General features: G+C 42.6%; 1 protein-coding gene across 5 annotated transcripts in view; it reads right to left on the bottom strand.

Annotated features, from left to right (window-relative positions):
• Positions 1–20,747, bottom strand: part of ino80 (INO80 complex ATPase subunit) — a 215,755-nt gene that overhangs the window by 109,545 nt on the left and 85,463 nt on the right. For all 5 annotated transcript variants that reach the window (XM_078233564.1, XM_078233565.1, XM_078233561.1 and 2 more), the window contains 9 exons: positions 16,550–16,617; positions 13,599–13,808; positions 12,955–13,035; positions 11,745–11,840; positions 7,714–7,773; positions 4,420–4,562; positions 3,481–3,565; positions 2,688–2,805; positions 1,536–1,621 (listed from right to left, as the gene is read on the bottom strand). In XM_078233564.1, coding sequence (XP_078089690.1) covers positions 1,536–1,621; positions 2,688–2,805; positions 3,481–3,565; positions 4,420–4,562; positions 7,714–7,773; positions 11,745–11,840; positions 12,955–13,035; positions 13,599–13,808; positions 16,550–16,617 — 947 coding nt within the window. The remainder of the gene's footprint in view (positions 1–1,535; positions 1,622–2,687; positions 2,806–3,480; positions 3,566–4,419; positions 4,563–7,713; positions 7,774–11,744; positions 11,841–12,954; positions 13,036–13,598; positions 13,809–16,549; positions 16,618–20,747) is intronic.

Below are 20,747 nucleotides of genomic sequence, written 5' to 3'. Positions count from 1 at the left end.
AAATGAAAGAGCAGAAAAACCAATTTTGCGCGGAGGGAGAAACATGGGCGCAAATATCAGAAGAATTTCCTCTTTCTCTTGGAAAAACCTAAGGGGCTATTTACGTCTTGCTGAGCAGGCAGGTGGGCCCAAATCCAATTTCTCAACTGAATCACGGCAACTCTTGCAATGAAGAACTCTTTTCTGTATTGCACTGAAGTCTCACTCAGATTTACTGGAACTTCTGAAGTGGAACTTCAACCCATAGCCTTCTCATGAGTAAGACAATTGTGCTATCACTGCACCAAGCTGATACTTATGATACTCAGGAATAACATGAGAAACACCTCAAAATGCCACAGCCCTGCTACAACAATAGTGTAAAAGACTATTTTTATAAAATAGATGCATCAGCAGATTATGTCTTTAAAAAAATTTTGTTGACTTATACACAGCATCCTTAATGCAACAAAGCCTCAAAATAAAACTTCACTTTCAAAACTACCCAGAAAATTTGCACTATTTCAAACTATGCATCAGTCTTCCCTGCAGAGGTCAGAATTAATATGTATGCCGTTTGTTAGTACAGGTTGAAAACAATGTCAGGCTGTCTGCAGTGCTGCTTTGGGAACTCAGCCGCTCCCGTTCCTATAACACTGCAATTTAATGTGTGTTACCAAGGTAACAGCGCAAAATTCTAAAATTTCTTCCTCCAAGCTCTGATACAGTAATGTTACTGCAACAAAAATAAAAATTAACATGGAGCTTGACAACCCTGCCTTACAGTACAGACCTCAGCTCAATTCCTAGCCTGTGCAAATCACAGTTGGTATAACAAGGTCTGTGTTCCAAAGACAAGGAGGGAGCAATCAAACAAAACTTGCTAAAAAGCACCACCTGTGAATATTACAGGAAGAAAGAATGGCCCATAGCTGTAAGGCGGCTCAATAACTGGCTAATATCAACAATTAATTTTGATTCGACTTATTTTTGTCACATATATTAGTATATAGTGAAAAATATTGTTTCTTGCATGCTATACAATGCATACCGTTCATAGAGAAGGAAAGGAGTGCAGAATGTAGTGTTACAGTCATAGCTAGGGTGTACAGAAAGATCAACTTAGTGCAAGGTAGGTCCATTCAAAAGTCTGATGGCAGCAGGGGCGAAGCTGTTCTTGAGTTGGTTGGTACGTGACCTCAGACTTTTGTAACTTTTTCTCGATGGAAGGTGGTGGAAGAGAGAATGTCCGGGGTACGTAGGGTCCTTAATTAGGCTGCTTTTCCAAGACAGTGGGAAGTGAAGATAGAGTCAATGGATTGGCGGCTAGTTTGTGTAATTTGGGCTAGTATATGAACAATTGTGGCCAACTGTGGTGTTGTGATTTGGAGCAAGTGTGAATCAGCACCAACAGCGCATGGGGAAAGAACCGCCAGAACAAACTGAGCTGATTGCTTGTGGAGCTCATCATTCCAGGTGGTTAGTGGATTACAGGTGGCCAAAATAGCGCACACAGCTAGAATGACTAGCGGGGAAAGAATGCTGCCTAACCTTACCTTATCAGAGAGTTCATTCTCCACATCCTTTTTGATCCTCCTCAACATGAAAGGCTTGAGAATCATGTGCAGACGTGACAGCTGGTCTACAAAATAAGGGATAGGGAGAAACAACTGGATTAGCTACATTTGGCACTGGTCCCATTCTCAGTACAACCCACTGTAGTCAGGTGCTCACTCAGTAAGCGAATATTTTCACCAACATATGGTCCGATCAGTGGGTGGCACAGAGCACAGAACTAACCCCATTCCCACCAAGTCAGGGAAACAGGGCTCGTCACACAACAGCTGGCCAAAAAACAACTTCAAAAATATGTAACACCTTCATAGGAGTGCTGGAATAAAATTGAAGAGGAACAAACAGCACTGCCCTATCATCACAACTGCCCACAGCATCAGGAAGGAACACTCAATATTAATCTCGCCAATCTGAGAGCCACTGCTGGGACAGAAGGAACTTCTATCCCCACCACTCTGTGCAGAGTTTGACAGGTTCAAAGTAAAACCAGGCATCAGAAGAGAAGTCACAGGATTTTTCACCCAGAGAACGGAGATGTGAAATAAGTTACTAAGAAAGCATCTTGAAGCTGACAGTACAAGTGGAGTTAACAGACATCTAGTGGGGGATTATAGTGAGAATAGAGCTGAATGATTTTTTAAAAAATCAGTTATAAAGGGTTGGGTTGGGGAACTTTTTGATATATTGTTGATCCTAATAAATACTGTTCCTAAGATAAATGCCTCTCTAATTCTGGCAGTGTGTTCATCTCCAATTCTACACGTGTTCTCGCTTCATTAGTTTTTTTCTAGACATATATGGAAAAAGTTTGTAAAAATGAAAATAGGAGAACAATTTTTCCCAAAGGGTTAAAAAAATAGTCTACAGACATGTCACTTGAGAGATGGAGAAAGAGGGCATAGATTCCAGGCAGGTAAGGGGATAAAAAGATACAAACTGAGGGTAATGATTCCAAACAGGTCATTATAGAGATGTGCAGGCTGAGTGCACAGTCCCAGACAGATCTGTTGAGTGAAGTGCAGAGTGTCTTTATTTCAGACATGCCAGTAGAAAGAGGTGCAGGCAGAGGAAAGCCCATAGGCAAGAAAACTCAATTAATAAAATAGTACTAAATATTGCAAAACAGTACTTACTCTCATCGATGGCAGATTTGTTCTCAGCGTGGCTTTCGATATCTTTGGAAAACCATTCGTTGAATTCATCATGAGAATCAAAGAGTGTTGGCATGATAAAATGTAGCAGTGCCCACAGCTAAGGTGAAAAACAATATAACTGTGAATACATCAATACAACAGGAAAAGCGCTTTACACAACAGTCCAGAAAAATTACTTATTTATCACAGACCCTTCCACCCCAACAGACATGATGCACAACAAATATTAGCACCCATGATACTCATTTTCTGCCATAGTTCCAATACTAAAATATACTGCTTTCCAAATAGAAATTCTCCAACTTCATCCACTTAATAGCACACATATTAGCAAAAAGGAGCTCAGTAGCAAAAGGAAGTACCACGTTTAAAATGGAACTTAATTGGACTGATTTGTACCTCTGCAAGGAGGTGTGTGTGTTTGGGACAGGCAAGGGCCACCAGGTGAGCAGAAAAACACAGCGAGGACAGAGTGGTACACACAAAAAGGATCGCAGTCCCAAAGCAATCAGGATCACTATATTCATGATTCCTCATTCTAGACCCCTCAGCCACTGGAACAAGTCTGCTTCTACGTACTCGATCTATCCTTGCATAACATTAGTATAAAAAAAAGAGAAAAACAAAGCACAAATTGCTCGGTGCCCTACACAGGAGGGCAAAATAATTTCTCCACAAATTGATTTTTCCTACTTACATTTCTTAGGTACAGTTGCTTATGAGTACCTGTGATATTACAGTGCTCCCGTGGAGGGTACATTAACTTACTGACCTCAGCCATAGTGTTCTGAATGGGGGTCCCCGTCAGCAGCAGCCGGTTTCGGCACTGAAATTGTAGCAAAATCTTCCAACGAACACTGCACAAAGAAAGGAAGAACTCAGAAAACTGAAAATAACGTATAGTAGTGCAGCCAGTTTATATAACTGCCTGGGAGAATCCATTAGTGGAACCGTGCCCCAGCAAATCAAATCCTTCCTACTCCTTCAAAACAATCAAGATATGAGGAATATACAAAAAAAAACCAGATAGAAACATAAAAAAAAGTAGGCCATCTGGCCCTTCGAGCCTGTTCTGCCATTCAATATGATCATGACTGATCCTCTAACTCAACGTCACACTCCCATGCTCTTCCCATACCTCTTTTTCAGGTTGCAAGTAACAGAATATATTGTGTCTCAATACTGTTCACCTTAAGATACAGTTAGTTCGGCATCAATGTCAGTTGGAAAGAAGTTTCCCAAAAGCAGGTGGGAATGTCAGCCTGGCACATGTGGAAATACTTTCTTGGGATTAGGATTTAGAAGGCATTCCAATGCTTTGGCCAGTGATACCATAATGTAAATGGGCACCCAATGTTACATGGGTTAAGATACAACTTCAGCAGTGCCAGGATAGTAAAGTTCAGGGACCTCTGCTTGAGCAAAGTGCTGTGTAGTTAGCCGTGTCAAATTGCAGGAATTGGGAGTAACTGCCTTTGCGTTAACAGAGGGTGCTGTACTAATGAATGACAATGAAACCTGCACATCTGCCTCTCTAGCACTGCTGTCAACATCTGCAGATCCCAGTTGTATACCTGCCCCCACCCCTCCCCTCCCCCCCTAGCTGTATACCTGCTATTCACCCCCTCCACAGCATTGCTGTCAACACCTGCCATCCAGCTCCACAGGTCAGAAGCTGATCAATGTGAGGATCCTGATTAGACAGGTTTACCTGGAACTGCTTTTGAGTGCTTGGGCCTCGTCCAGCACCATGTACTGCCACTTCACCCGTTGGAAATACTTCACATCCTGAACTACCAGCTGGTAACTGGTTATTACCACATGGAATGGTGCATTCTGGGTGTACAATGTTTTCTAAAACCCAAGAAAGAGCAAAGACAGTAGTTACTCATAACAAATCAATGTCAGTGAAAGACTGCAATGTGACTGCAGACAACTACAACTCCTCCCCCACCCCACAACATCCACCACTCTAGAACTCACTAGCAGTACCCAAATAACTGAATATGATGCAAACCAACCAGCCACCATAGATGAAAGGGATGTTAGACAACATGCAGCAACTCCATTAACAGCTCCATTACAGAGAGGAACATTCAGCTTCAACTGTGCCAGAAAGTACTTGTGCAGCAATATTGTGTGACTTGAGGTAGACACCACACTGCCGTTTTTCCTCATCTATCATGACACCCCTAACGGATATAACTCGTAGGCACAAGTTCAAGATGCTAAAATGAAGTGGCAAATTAGTTTAAATGATGTGAGTTGCCGCGTTGGACTGGGGTAGGCACAGTAAGTAATCTCACAACACCAGGTTAAAGTCCAACAGGTTTATTTGGTAGCACGAGCTTTCGGAGCATTGCTCCTTCATCAGGTAGGTGAGTGAAGAGTTCGGTTCACAAACAAGGCATATATAGACACAGGTTCAATTACAAGATAGTGGTTGGAATGTGAGTCTTTACAGGTAATCAAGTCTTTACAGGTGCAGACAACGCGAGTGCAGAGAGGGTTCAGCACAGGTTAAAGAGGTGTGAATTGTCTCCAGCCAGGACAGTTAGTGAGATTTTGCAAGCCCAGGCAAGTCATGGGGGTTACAGATAGTGTGAGCTGAACCCAAGATCCTGGTTGAAGCCATCCTCACTGCTGAAGTGTTACCCGGCCAACGTTGTCTATCTGATACGCTGCAGGAAAGGATGCCCCGAGGCATGATACATTGGCGAGACCATGCAGGCGCTACGACAACGGGTGAATGGACACTGCTCAACAATTACCAGGCAGGAGTGCTTCCTTCCTGTCGGGAAACACTTCAGCAGTCAAGGGCATTCAGCCTCCGATCTTCGGCTAAGCGTTCTCCAAGGCAGCCTTCACGACACATGACAATGCAGAATCACTGAGCAGAAACTGATAGCCAAGTTCCGCACACGAGGACGGCCTCAACCGGGATCTTGGGTTCAGGTCACACTATCTGTAACCTCCACGACTTGCCTGGGCTTGCAAAATCTTACTAACTGTCCTGGTTTGAGACAATACACACCTCTTTAACCTGTGCTTAACCCTCTCTGCACTCGCATTGTCTGCACCTGTAAATACTTGACTACCTATTAAGACTCGCATTCCAACCATTATCTTGTAATTGAGTTTGTGTCTCTATACGCCCTGTTTGTGAACCGAACTCTTCACTCACCTGATGAAGGGCCAACACTCCAAAAGCTTGTGCTACCAAATAAACCTGTTGGACTTTATCCTAGAATTGTGAGACTACTTACTGAAATTAGTTTAAGCAATAGGTCCGTTGAGGTGCAGGAGCAGACATAAAGGGATATTTCAGAATACACAGAATTCCAATGAGAAAGAAAAATTCCAAGGGGAGTACATGGTTAGCTAAGAAAGCTAAAGGCAAACTTAAAGAAAAAGCATATAATTGTGCAAGGATGGATGGCAGGTCAGAGAGTGGACAGAATCTAAAAAACAGCAAAGAATGACTTGAAGATTATTAACGAGGGAAAAATTAAGAGTATGGGAGAAAGCCAGCTGGAAATATAAAACAGATAGTAAGCATTTGCATGGATATTTAGAAAAAAGTTAACAAAGTGAGTGCTGAACCTGGAAAAAGCGAGTCTGGGGAATGAAGAGAAAATTGAAGATGGCAGATGAATCAAATGGGTATTTTGCATCAGTTTTCACCACAGATGATAAAAGTAAAATCGCTATAAATTAGGAAATGGAAGGGAGGGAGAAACTCAAAAAAATACAATCACCAAGTGGTACTGGGCAAACTGTTGGGAGTGGTGAGCTGACAAATCCCTGGGTTCTGATGCACTACAACTTCGGGAACTTGAAGTTGCCATTGAGATAGTTAATGCATAGGTTTTAATTTTCCAAAATTCCCTGGATTAGGGGAAGTTCCATGAGTTGGAAACTAGTTAATGTAACTCCTTTAGTCAAAAAAGACGACAGAAAGCTGGAAACTATAGGCTAGTTAACCTAACATATACCATAGGAAAAATATTAGAAGCTTTATGAAAGACATTATGACAGGGCACTTAAATAAATTTGTGGTAATCAAACACGATTTTGAGAAGGAAATCATGTTTAACCAATTTATTGGAGTTCTTTGAGGGAGTCACTTGTGCTGTGGATAAATCAGTGGATTTCCAAAAGGCGATTGATAAGGCACCACATCAAAAAGGTTATTGTGGAAAATAAAAGCTCATTATGTAGGAGGTAGTATATTGGCATGGAGAGAAGATTGGCGAGCTAACTGGGTAATTTTCTCGATGGCAAAATCTAATGAGTGCTTTGCCACAGAGTTCAGTGCTGGGGCCTAACTCTTTACAAGTTACATTAATGACTTGGATAAAAAGACCAAAGTTGCTAAATTTGCTGACGAAATAAAGATGGAAAGTAAGTTTTGGAGAAAAAAATACGGAGTTCATATTGGGATATAAATTGGTTAAGTGAGTGAGCAAAGATCTGGCAAATAAATATAAATAATGTGGACAAATGTGAAATTGCCCATTTTGATAGCAAGAGATAAAGATGCGGCTGGGACATAGACCTCAAAAGGGATTTGAACATCAGACTAACAAACTGAGATGCTGTTGGGCCAGGAGCCAATACAGGTCAGCAAGCACATGGGTGACATGTGAATGGAACTTTAGTACAAGTCAAGATAAGGGCAGCAGAGTTTGGATGAGTCGCTCGAACCTCCTCTTTGCAACCATTCCCACCTGCCTCTCACCATTCAGCAGGGGTCACAGTGCAAGTGCTGAGACTCGAGTAACTTTCCACTTCCTACCCCAGGTTCAGCTGCTGCTCAATAGCACTGCCAGGCTGAGCAGAGCAAACATGTGGCCAATCTTGGTCTGTCTGGCAGGTTTGAATTAAAACATGAGGGGAGTAGAATAAGGCACTATGCTGAACTGCTTACACTGGTGCTCAACCCTGTTTAGCAGTTAAAAACAGGACAGATAGTCAGTTAGGTAAGAATCAGAGCAAACTGTACCTGGCTCCAGAACTTCCTGATCACCTTTCTGTCATGAGGGTTCCCCCAGTAAGGTAACACCTAAAATTGGAAGGGAAAACAAACATACTGAACACGTTTCAGAAATTACTCGATACAATGAGTAGCAAATTTGATTTACTGAAATCGAAGGTGAAAGGCAAACAACTCATAAGCCCACAGAATTGCTACAGTGTGATTGGAGGCTATTCAACCCATCAAGTCTGCACTGACTCTCCAAAATAGCATTTTACCTAGGCCCACACCCCTGCAATCCCAAGCATTTACCATGGCTAATCCACCTTCACATTTTTAAATTGTGGGAGGAAACTGGAGCACCCGGAGGAAACCCACGCAGACATGGAGAGAATGTGCAAACTCCAGAAAGACAATCACTCAAGGCTGAAATCGAACTCAGGGTCCTGGTGCTCTGATGCAGCAGTAGTAACCACGATGTCACTCCATATTCCTATTTATTTTACCATGCCCTCATAAAACAATGCATTTAGTGGGGGCATACTGCTGACAGCAGTTAATCTGTGCACCAGGTTCCACAAAAAGCAGCAAGGTAAATGACCAGTTAACATTAGGAGTCTGTATGTCTCTTAAAAACACTTACTCTAATTCTCTCTCCACAGGGGCTGCCAGTCCTGCTGAATCTATCCAGCATTGTGTGTTTATTTCCGATTTCCAGCATTCGCAATATTTTGTTTATTTTAGTGAAATGGATTCAACTGAAAGGTTGAAAAATTGTCAACAGTTGGGCACAGATTGCAGATTGTCACATGGATAAAGGAGAACGTGAGATTTTTTTTTGGGTAGATTATTAAAAAGTGGAATGTTCCACCTCAAAATTGCCATTGATGCACATGTATAATATCAACAATGGGTAAAGCCATAAAAAAGGCAAACACAATCTTTGCAGCTGGAGAGATAGACTAGAAAAACACAAAGGTAATGTTTGACTTGTAAAAGATCTTATGCTCCATTTGAAAAATTTTACAATTCAGTTCCCCATTACAGGAAGGATGTAAAAGCAATGAAAAAGGGCAATCTGATAGAAGTTTTCAGCGTTATGATCAAGTAGTGATCAATTGTTTCCAGTATCAAGGTGGAGAGAGGACATATAATTTGCATCTACTTGTCAATGTTTATTCATCTCAAAAGATCAAATGCCCTCTGGTGTCAGTATTAAATACCACCTGGATGAAAACTCCAATCTCAGCTGCCTCTGTGCCAAAACTAAACCAAATGCTGCAGTAACACTTAGTCTAGTTTGTGTTTGACAAAAATATCGTTATTCATTCTGCAAATCACTCTCACAAACTTTTGAATTCTGCAAACAAGAAACTCGGCCTTGAATGTTGTCAAAACAAAACTCAGAAGTTGTTGGTGTCACACTCCTACACTGCATCAGTGCAGAAGAGCACCAGAAAAATTCCATCAGGAATGCCTCCTCCAGATTCAATAAGGGGACTGTCGAACAAACTCTAGCCATCTCCACAAGCATTCAGACAAAACAACTGGAAAAATCAACCTTGATGTACAGGACACTGTTTCCAGAGGCCAAAATGCACCATCCTTGCCAGGTTCCATTTTCTCAACTCTCAAATGGGCAAGGTTTCAGGCATAATTGACAGAAAGAAGTTTGCTACTAATCGGTTACAATGACTGCAACTTGTCCATCAAGCTACATCATGCTTTGAGTCACAGCTTAATGATGAGGCACAGCCATGGCACAGTGGGAAATAAAAAGGAAGCAAATGATGCACTCTGGATCCCATGACCTTCTGGGGCATCCTGCCCCACATGCCCAAAGCTCTATAGACCAAGAATCAACCTATTCAGGCACATGAAGACCCATGGCAGAAACTCATGGCCCAATAGACATCACCCTGGAACTAAAGAACAGCCAACGACAAGAGGGGACATGTGCAAAAATAGGATTTGAAATAGTTTGCGCACAGGCAGTTTGGAATGGTGAATTTTCTGCCAGAAATTCCTGTTTAAACAGTACCCAGAAATTTCGGTTATTATTGAATTGGTTACATGATAAAGAGAAATAAAGATTTGGAAAATGACTAAGAGATTGCAAATAGATTAGCTGGACAACTGGAGAAACCTTGGAGTGCATGTCCACAGGCAGCAGGACAAGTGGATGAGGTGGTCAAGAAAGCATTTGGAATGCTTTCCTTTATTGGGTGAGGCATTGAATAGAGAAGGGATGTAATAATGGAATTGTATAAAACACTGGTTAGGCCACAGCTGGAGTTTCATGTACAGCTCTGGTCAACACATTAAAGGACATAATTGCTATGGAGACAGTACAGGGGATATTTACAAGAATGTTGCCAGTTGGTGGTTGAGGCTGAAATGCTCAACTCATTTAAAAAGGTACGTGGATCTGCATCTGAAGTGCTGTAACCTGCAAGGCTACTGACTAGGTGCTGGAAAATGAGATTAAAAATGAGCAGCTAGTTTCTTTTCTCTCTTTTTTGGCCAGCATAGACATGATGGACTGAAATGGCCTCCCTCAGAACAAGTGTCCTGGCAAATATGCCTCCTTCAAACAACAAATCATCATTTGGACATTTATCTCATTGCTGTCTGTGGAACATTGCTGAGAGTACCACAGCTATTGCATTTCCTACATAACACTGAATACACTTCACAACTAATTAATTGGCTATGAGGCCATTTGGTGCATCCACTCTGCACCGACTATGACTCTTAACCAGGCCACCCCCACATCCTATCCCCATAACCCCACACATTTACCCTGAAAATCTCCCTAACTTATACATCTTTGGACACTAGGGGGCAATTTAGCAGTCAACCTACCCAGCCTGCACATTTTTGGACTGTGGAGGACACTGGAGAATCGGGAGGAAACCCACACAGACACGGCGAGAATGCGCAAACTCAACACAGTTACCAAAGGTTGGAATCGAAAGCGGGCCCCTGGCACTGAGGCAGCAGCGTTAACCACTGTGCCACCTATGTTGCTTCATCCCAAGGTACGAGGAACACTATATAGAATGCAAGTTCTTTCTTCCTTGACTTTAGAAACATAGAAAAACTACAGCACAAACAGGCCCTTCAGCCCACAAGTTGTGTCGAACACATCCCTACCTTCTAGACCTACCTAATAGAAACATAGAAAAACTACAGCTATTAGAGAAGATGGAAAACCATATCCATCATAAAATAAACTATTTCAGCTTCATAACCAATACAAACTACTTCTTTGTCTGTCTAATACTGGGTGAGATAGAGCAAGTCACTCAGAAGCCAGTGGACAGGGACTGAAATCTATGCATTAGATAACTTCTATTTTCAGCTCATAATTCTACAATTTCTGACCATGCCCCCATATCTCAAACATAACAAGCGTTCTGTTGACCATGTTGCAGCCAGAGAATGCGCCCTTTTCTCTGAAAGCAGTATAAAGTTAGATCATTTCTTCAGTGCCTATGTACCAAATGCAGTCAGATTCCAGATTTACTGACAGCATGTGTACACATTCATTTGCAGTAGAGTAATTGGTAATGCAATACTGCCACCTGGTGCCAGCTCTACTCAAAACCACGCATAACAGCAGTCATCTCAATCTACTGAGGCATCTACACAGTTAGATGCACAATGCGTACTCTCTCCCCACATGGACAAACACATGCATCTCAACACAGAGAGCATGGAGGCCTGGGTCTGGCTCAGCACTGGTATGGTTCCCATCACTCCAACCATTGAATTTGTTCGGTCACTGGTTGGCATTAAGGCAGAATTGTAATATTTACAATTTAACCTATAAAGGGCATCTGTATCTACTTCAGAATTCAGACCAAAAAGCCTGGAGAACATAAGGTGCTGCAGCAGTACAAGCACTTTCACTGCTTAGATCCCACATACACACTTGCATCTTCCAGCTTGAATTAGAAGATGCAATAGCAATGGCTGCAACATTACAAACATTCATTTCCATACACCAACACAGCAGAACCCAACGGCACCACTGTCTCCTTCTTGTCTATTACCTTGAATCGTGGGACGAATCTGGAGAATTCCTGATGCCAGTTGTTAAGTGTGGAGGCAGGAGAGATGATTAAGAATGGACCCCAAATATTTTCTCTCTGCACAATAATTAATTCAGTCAACAAAAATGCACTAAATTCAGTTAAACAGATACGTTTTTAAAAAGACAAACAATTTTTGTATGAGCAGTAGTTGAGAGGCAGCGATTTTCACCTCACTTGCTCATGTTTGTATCCCAGTGCTGACTGCAAGGTATTAATGTGAAGAGAATGCAGCTGACTGACAACACAGCTCATCACTACAAACAGGCCACAAATTGTAAATTACTTCTGACAGTGAGCATGCAAAGATGGGAGCTGCAGAAATGGAGATGTAACACAAGTGGAAGAGGGTGTCCTCCCAAATAAGGGTACAAATTTGGGACAAGTTGGAGATGTCAAAGAAAGTCAAATTCGTATTCAATCCATCAGCCCTATGCAGCCCCAATCAGTTCCAGATTGAGCACAAAGCTAATTTAGGCTTGTCTGCTTAAACATCCTCATGATGTGGAGATGCCGGCGTTGGACTGGGGTAAACACTAACAGTTTTAACAACACCAGGTTACTGTTGGACTTTAACCTGGTGTTGTTAAAACTGTTACTGTGTAAACATCCTCAGCCAGCTTACAAATTGGGCTGAGGGGTTAGAGAAGCATCGAGGAGGAAATTGGGCAGTGGGTGCAGAAAATGGGCCAAAGTAGCTTGGAATTTGAAACTGAGGTTTTGTCTTTGTGTATGGAGATTCTTGGATTTCCATATTGCAGCTATAGCCATCTTGATTTAAATTTTGTGCAAGAGGGCTTTCAATCCAGCCCATTTCCAAATGGTCGAATATTCCTAGTGTAGAGTGCTCTTTGTGAAGCCCATGCCTCACCTGCTCTGGAAGCCTTTGATGGGATAGTATGGGAAACTTTATTCTGTACCAATACAGTGCCTGCCCCAGAAATATTCCACAGGGAAAATGTAGAGGGAGCTTCATTTTCTATCTGGTCCAGTCAGGCAGATGAAGATGATGAAACCAATTTATACCAAATTAAATAAATTAATCAGTGGTGGTGGTGAGCATTAGTTACATTTGCTGATGGAATTTATCTAAAGCTGCGCAGCATAAAGTAAGAAGCTGCCTCATGCAACATTGATATGCTTGAGGATTCAAATACTCTATAAATCTCACCTCAGCTAAATGTGCCAAGAAAGCAATGCTCTGTACTGTCTTACCGAGCCCCATTTCATCAGCCAGAATCCCATTGATACCCTGAAGGGAAAAGAAAAAGAAATTTAAAACAAGATAGAGCCACATGAAGCCATGGTGGAGGCAATCATACAGTACTCGTATCAGTCAGGCATTCCATAGCAAAGGCAGCACTCCTATCCAGTTCTCCCTTCAGAGCTGCATTGTGAAACAGTACATGGACATGTCAGTAACACTAACCATAGGTTTGGAAACTGTCCGTTGGTGCTGTCAGTGAGCGACAAAAGTTCTGTGCAAGACAGTGGTAAACAGTGGGTTTGGAGATGTGATGTAGTTACCTTGAATTGTCCTCTTTGTGAATGGAAAGCCCTACAGGTAAACTGCCATTATTGAGTGAATAAGCACATGGTCCAGAATTCATCTTAAAGCCATAGCAATTCAAAGACATTCCCAATAGTGGGTAGAAGCAGCTGCATTCTGATTCATGGGACACAGACAATCTATACTGCCTGTCATGGACAATGGTGTGGTAAGTGAGACCCTCACTCTTACTGAAAGACAGAGCAACTCCTGTGCATGCACGCACACATACATGCATGTGCACATTTTATTTGTTCATTTTTTACCTGTTCATAGAGGTTGGCGAGCCAATTCATGCCCTTCAGTTGGTAGGCCTTAAGTTTGCCATTGAACATGGAAGGTTGCGGAATGTCTTCACCAGCTCGAATGGAAGGATTGGCCAAGCTGTAACTCTCCCCAAAACCAGTCCCCGACTCATTGGCTGCCCGCAATGCTGCCATGCGGCTCTCCTTTGCCTCTTCATCGAACAATCGAGTCTGAAACCAAAAGAACATACAATGGTGACCAACTGTGGAAGCTGTAGTGTTGACAAGTACAGACTGGAAGAGCAACCCATTCGGAATCTGGTGTTGTAGTGGACACTGCACCTGCAATAGGATCTTTACTGAGAGATTTTTAATTTCAGTTCCTGCTGTCAGAACGAAACACATAATAATGTCCCATTGAACACCTGATCGTTCTAACCAATTTTAATGCTGGACCTGTGAAAATTCAGAATCCACACATTCTGCAGTTCAGTTGTAACCTCATTCAGCCAGGGCAGGCTTTTCACTTGAACCCTACTCTCACACTTAGCCACTATAATTAAGCACAGTACATGCAAAATTATATTTACATAGCATTTAAAAAATAGACCTGTTATAACACTAAGTTACCATCTCTATTCAGTAACATAACACTGTCAAAATCCATGAATAGAACAGCGAACTATCAAACCGAGCTACCCACGATAACACAAACCAAATCCCCCTAACTCACAGTAAGAACAGTCAGTTTAATTCCCTCTTATTGCACCAAGGTGCTACTTTCCAATAAGGATACATGAATGTAAACTGACACGTGAAAGCAGCACTTCTCACAAGGTTAAAGGTACCAGTGCGAAACAGCACGTATACAGGTTAACATACGGCAGTAATGAAGGAAAGGATACGTCCTCCTACTGGTGTATGGCACCCACAGCTGCTGAAACTTTGGTCTTCATTATGTATGATTCTTCTATTTCCCAATGGCTGTTTATTCTCCACAAACCCCAATTTATCAACCAAGCACATCTTGTCCAACATCAAGTCTTTCTCTCACATCATTCCCATGCCTGCAAACCTACAGTGTCCCCCCTTCCTCCGTAGACCTGTGGCTGTATCTCTCCAGCCTTGCATTCTCTTCCCTGTTCTCTCTTCCCCCCCCCCCCCCCCCCCAAACCTTTCCTGACTTACATAATGGCCTAGAGTTGGGTACAGGTCACAATTTTTAAACATCTGTGGATGACAAAACTTGGTTGCAACGTGAACCGAGACAAAATAGGTTAGTGGAATGGGCAGACAAATGATCGATGACATTTAACACAAGTGAGTGTGAAATGATTCATTTTAATAGGAACAATGAGGCAATATAAAATCAAGGGGACAATTCTAACGGGAATTCAGGGGCAGAGGGACAAATCTTTAAAGTAGGCAGGGTAGGTTGAGAGCAGTGCATAAAGCAGAATGAGATTCTGAGCTTCATAAATAAGGGCATAGAGTACAAAAGCAAGGAAGTAAGTTATGATAAACCTGCATAAAACACTGGTTTTCTTCAACTAGATTATTGCACCCTGTTTTAGGAAGCGTCTGAAGACATTAGAGGGGGTGCAGGAAAGATTCATGAGCATCATTCCAGGGATGAGGAACTTCAGTTATGCAGATAGATTGGAAAAGCTGGTGCGTTCTCCTTGAAGAGAAGGTTGAAGGGAGATTTGATAGAGGTATGTAAAACCATGAGAGGTCTGGCAGAGTAGATAGAGAAAGTCTGTTCTTGTTGGTGGAAAGATTGAGAACCAGAGGACATTGATTAAGGTGATTGGCATAGGAAACAATGATGACACAAGAACGTTTTCTTTTACATGGCAAGTGGGTGGCATCTGGAATGCACTGCCTGAGAGAGTATGGTGGATGAGGATTCAATTTTTAAAGATTAGACAATTATCTGAAGAAAATAAGATTTGCAGGGCTATGGGGAAAAGACAGGGGAAGTGGGACTAGGTGAGTTGCTCTTGGAAAGAGCAGATACTGACATGACCCACCAAAGGCCTCCTTCTGCGCTGTAACCATTCTATGATACTTTGACTTGCAAAGCAAACAGGGACGTGTTTTTAATACTGAATGCACTACATAAACGTCAACTGTTGTTCTTCCTGTTTGCTCACTCAGAAATCAGAAACAACCAACAGCTCACAGCAACAGGAGTGAAAATGAACAGCTGTGCAACCAGCAATTAAAAACCATCTCAGTAATAAATGAAAAATCATCAACATCAACACACTAACATAACATGTGCTCTGAAGTCCTTCAGAGTCAACACTACCACTCAGAAAACCCAACAGTTCTCATCTTTTAATTGGCGACCTGGGTGTGAATCCAGCTCTATTGATGGAACAAAGGTATTTCTCCATTGGCTGCAATAGTGTAGTCTGCTGAGTTAAGGCAATCTCACCCCAGATCCCAGAGGGGGCAAATTTAAAACACCCCATTTGACACTAAATTAGCAAACTCGTGTAGGATGGCATTTGTAGTAAATGTCATAATGGTGAAATAGGATGCATTTGATGCTAAGATGCTTTGCTGGGGCAGAGTAGAGGGGATGTTATTTAGCTGCTATAACAAATATGATAGTACTTCATGCTGACAAGTGCACACCAGTTCCATTATCATGCACCTACATGATCCATTCTTGATCAGAGATCTCGCATTACATGAGCATCATTCCAGAGGTGAGGAACTTCAGTTATGCAGATAGATTGGAAAAGCTGGTGCTGTTCTCCTTGGAGAAAAGGTTGAGGGGAGATTTGATCGAGGTAGGCAAAACTATGAGGTTCTACATCAAAGCAGATTGTGGTGAAAATACAGCACAAAACAAATACTTATCACCGTGAAGCATATCTTGCACCCCAGGAACAAGGCCAGGAGAGCCACAAGTGAACATAATGATTAACATCAACACCTGTAAAACTCGAGCAACTCACTTTGGCTTGCTGCACTCGAAAGGCATCCTCTGCGTTCTTCAGTGCCTGTGCTTTATAGTATTCACTATCTGCAAAACAGAAAAGTAACACGTACATTAAGACTCTGAACATGTCATGGTTATGCTGCCACTGGGGCGCAAGTCCACCCCACTGGTTATCTTGGGCAATCAGATGGGATGAGTAACTGCATCTTCCAACCTTACTTCAAATTCAGTACTACAGAATCGAGACCTCTCCTCTAATGTCTCGTCCATGGACACCTAATTTAACAGTGAAGAAATTACAGAAAACTAATCAAAATGGAGAAAAGGCAAAGATTCAGTTGTCATAAAAGGTACAAGAGACCAGTAGCCCCAATTTATCTCAAATCCTCCCCCCCCCCCTCGCCTCCTTGTAACCTTTGGCCATCTTGCCTGCCCCCACATCACAGCCACACCCTTTGACCTTAATTCCCTTGCCCACCTCATCTGCGACCTGCTTCCCCTCTCCACCTTAACCCGCAACCATGCTTACCCCGCCATATTGCTCGTTTTTCGTACTTCCCTTCATTTCTTCCAACTGTCTCCAGCCCCCAGTTCAACTTTCTATTTCAGAAGCTTTTCCTGGCACCTCATTTCATAATGATTTTTCCAAGTGAAAAGGTTTCCTTCTTGCGTCACATTCAATCTTGCGTTCTTGAGATTCAAATCGTCACTAGGGGGTACACTTTATTCTTCGCTAGCTTAAACATTTCAAATAGGTTGTTGCAAAGGCTCCTTGTTACATGAGGATGGTGCCATTAACCATCAAACCTGCTGGCTTTCATTGTCCTGCTACTCACTCACTGCATCTGTAAGACAGCAGGAATTGCAAGCTATGGAGCAGCGTCTATGTCAGATAGGCTCGCATGTCTATAATCATGAGGAAGTCCGTTTGACCAAGGCCAATGATATCTTGCTAGCATATCCACCCATGACCTTGGTTACATCCTTGCAAAATGGTTCACATCAAAACAAGCAGTGCAAGCCACTGAGGAAATGGTGGGATTAAAATATTAGGTTCATGTACAGCAGACACATTCCAGTCTGCATCAGTCATGCATTCCTCATGTGCAGGAAGATATCTTTTCAGTAAAGAGGAAAGGAAACTAGTGTACTTTGAGCTTGAGGAGAAAGGAATGGAGAGGTGAAGATGAGAACTAAAGGCACAATTGAAGAGGACAGTTTTGACAAGGTTTCTGAAAGCAGAATTGAGCTGGAAAAGCGGGGAGGAGTGAGTCGAGAATTCCAGACGGCATCAACATAGGGAGTAAACAAGCACTCACCAATGCTGGAGCAGAGAGAACAGTTCAAAAGAAAATCGGTCTTATGTGATTACAATTTGGGAACTACAGTATTATGTTTTTAAATTGCTTTATAATTTCACAAGGGCAACAAACGTGGACATAAAAAATCCAAAAAAGTGATGTATTTTCTGTAAGCCTGAAATAAAATTGCAAATGCTGGAAATACACAAGTGCAATCAGCATCCACGAAGGAACCAGTTTCTGATTTAGGTTGACTTTCCATCAGAGCACCCAGGACCTAGCGTATGCACCATAGTTTTCTATTGAAAGGCAGAGGATTGCACTTCAGCCATGTGACAGATGCAGCACAGACTACACAGAGAGAATATACTACACATACACTTTACTGTATATGCATATAGACACACATATGCACTAACACATTGAAATGTTACTAAAACTGGTAAAAACTGGGCGGCATGGATAAGTTGGGCCGAAGGGCCTGTTTCCATGCTGTAATTCTCTCTGACTCTATCTGGGTACAAAGAAAAGAAAATAATGTCGGATTAGGTCAAGTGGTCGGACAGCATCTGTGGAGAGAGAAACAGAGTTAACATTTTGAGTCTGTATGACTTCTTCAGAGCTGAAGAGGGGTAGAAACGTGATGGACTATATGGTTGGAAAAGGTGGAGTACATGCTGCCAGACCTGCTGAGTCTATCCAGCATTATCCATCTCAGCCTTCTTTGGTGGTCCCCAACATCACAGATGTCAGTCTTCAGCCAATGCCATTCACTCCACATAGTACAAAGTCTCACAACACCAGGTTAAAGTCCAACAGGTTTATTTGCTAGCACGAGCTTTCAGAGCGCTACCCCTTCATCAGGTGAGTGGAGAATTGGGTTCACAAACAGGGCATATATTATGCCCTGCTCAATTACAAGATAATGGTTGGAATGCGAGTCTTAACAGGTAATCAAGTCTTTAAGGTGCAGACAATGCGAGTGGAGAGAGGGTTAAGCACAGGTTCAAGAGGTGTGAATTGTCTCCAGCCAGGACAGTAAGAAAGGTTTTGCAAGCCCAGGCAAATCGAGGGGTTACAGGTAGTGAGACAGGAACCCAAGATCCCAGTTGAGGCCGTCCTCTTGAGGCTGTTTGTGAACCCAATTCTCCACTCACCTGATGAAGGGACAGTGCTCCGAAAGCTCGTGCGACCAAATAAACCTGTTGGACTTTAACCTGGTGTTGAAAGACTTCTTACTGTGTCTACCCCAGTCCAACACCGGCATCTCCACATCATTCACTCCACATGATATCAAGAAACAATTGAAGGCACTGGATGTGCAGCGGCTATGGGCCATGACAACATTTCGGCAATAGTCCTGAAGACTTGTGCTCCATAATGTGCTGGGCCCCAAGCCAAGCTGTTCCAGTACAGCTACAACACTGGCATCTACCCAGCATTGTGGAAAGTCCAGGTATGTCCTGTACACAATAAGCTGGACAAATCCAACCCAGCCAATTACTGCCCCGTTAGTCTACTCTTGATCATCAGCAAAGTGATGGAAATGTCATCAACAGCACTATCAAGCGGTACTTAAACAGCAATAACCTGTTACACATTCTCAGTTTGGGTTCTGCCAGGGTCACTCAGCTGCTGATCGCATTACAACCTTGATTCAAACATGGACAAGAGTTGAACGGCAGGGATGAGATAAAAATGACTACCTTTGACATCAAGGCAGCATTTGACCGAGTATGGCATCAAAGTGCCATAACTAAATTGGAGTCAATGGAATTGGGGGAAGCCCTCCACTGGTTGGAGTCATACCTTGCATGAAGGAAGATGGTTGTGGGGGTTGGAGGTCAATCATCTCAGCTCCACAAAATCACTGCAGGAGTTCCTAAGGATAGTGTCTTGGGCTCAACCATCTTTAGCTGCTTCTTCAATGACCTTCCTTCCATCATAAGATCAGAAGTGGGGAAGTTCGCTGATGACTGCACAATTTTCAGCACCATTCGTGATTCCTGAGATACTGAAAAAGTCCATGTCCAAATGCAGCAAGACCTGGACAATATCCTGCCTTGAGCTGGCAAGTAACATTTGTGCCATACAAGTGCCAGGCAATGATCATCTTCAACAAAACAGGATCTAACCATCACCCCATGACGTTCAATGGCATTACCATTGTTGAATCCCCCACTATCAACATCCTGGATTGTCATTGCCCAGAAACTGAACTAGCCATATAAACACTGTGGCAACCAGAGCAAGTAAAAGGCTTGGAATTCTGCAGCAAGTAGCTCACTTCCTGACACCCCAAAACTGTATACAGGGCACAAGTCAGGTGTGTAATGGAATACTCTCCACTTGCCTGGATGAGTGCAGCTTCAACAACACTCGAGAAGCTCAACATTATCCAGGACAAAATAGCCTGCTTGACTGGCACCCTTCCATGTACATTCACTCCCAACACCAATGCACAGTGACAGCACTATGTACCATCTACAAGATGCACTGCAGGAACTCACCAAGCTCCTTCAACTGCACCTTCCAAACACATGTGTACTACTATTTAGAAGGACAAGGGCAGAAGATACACAACACCACCACCTGGAGGTTCCCCTCCAAGTCACTCACCATTCTGACTCGGAAATATGTCGCATTTCTTCACTGTCACTGGGTCAAAATCCTGGAATTCCCTCCCTAACAGTACTGTGGTATACCTACACCTCAGGGACTATAGCAGCTCAAGAACGCAGCTCACCACCATCTTCCAAAGGGCAACCAGGGATTGGCAATAAATGCTGGTCTGACCATGATTTTTTTTTAATCCAGCATTTTCGGTTTTTATTTCATTTCAGATTTCCAGCATCTGCAGTATTTTACTTTCATATAACTGGTTACTTTGTCTTCTGTTATTTCTGAACTTAG

This window comes from Mustelus asterias, chromosome 18 (genome assembly GCF_964213995.1).
Source record: "Mustelus asterias chromosome 18, sMusAst1.hap1.1, whole genome shotgun sequence".
Lineage (NCBI taxonomy): Eukaryota > Metazoa > Chordata > Chondrichthyes > Carcharhiniformes > Triakidae > Mustelus > Mustelus asterias.
The sequence above is the reverse complement of the archived record's forward strand: the minus strand, read 5'-3'. Positions and strand labels throughout refer to the sequence as shown.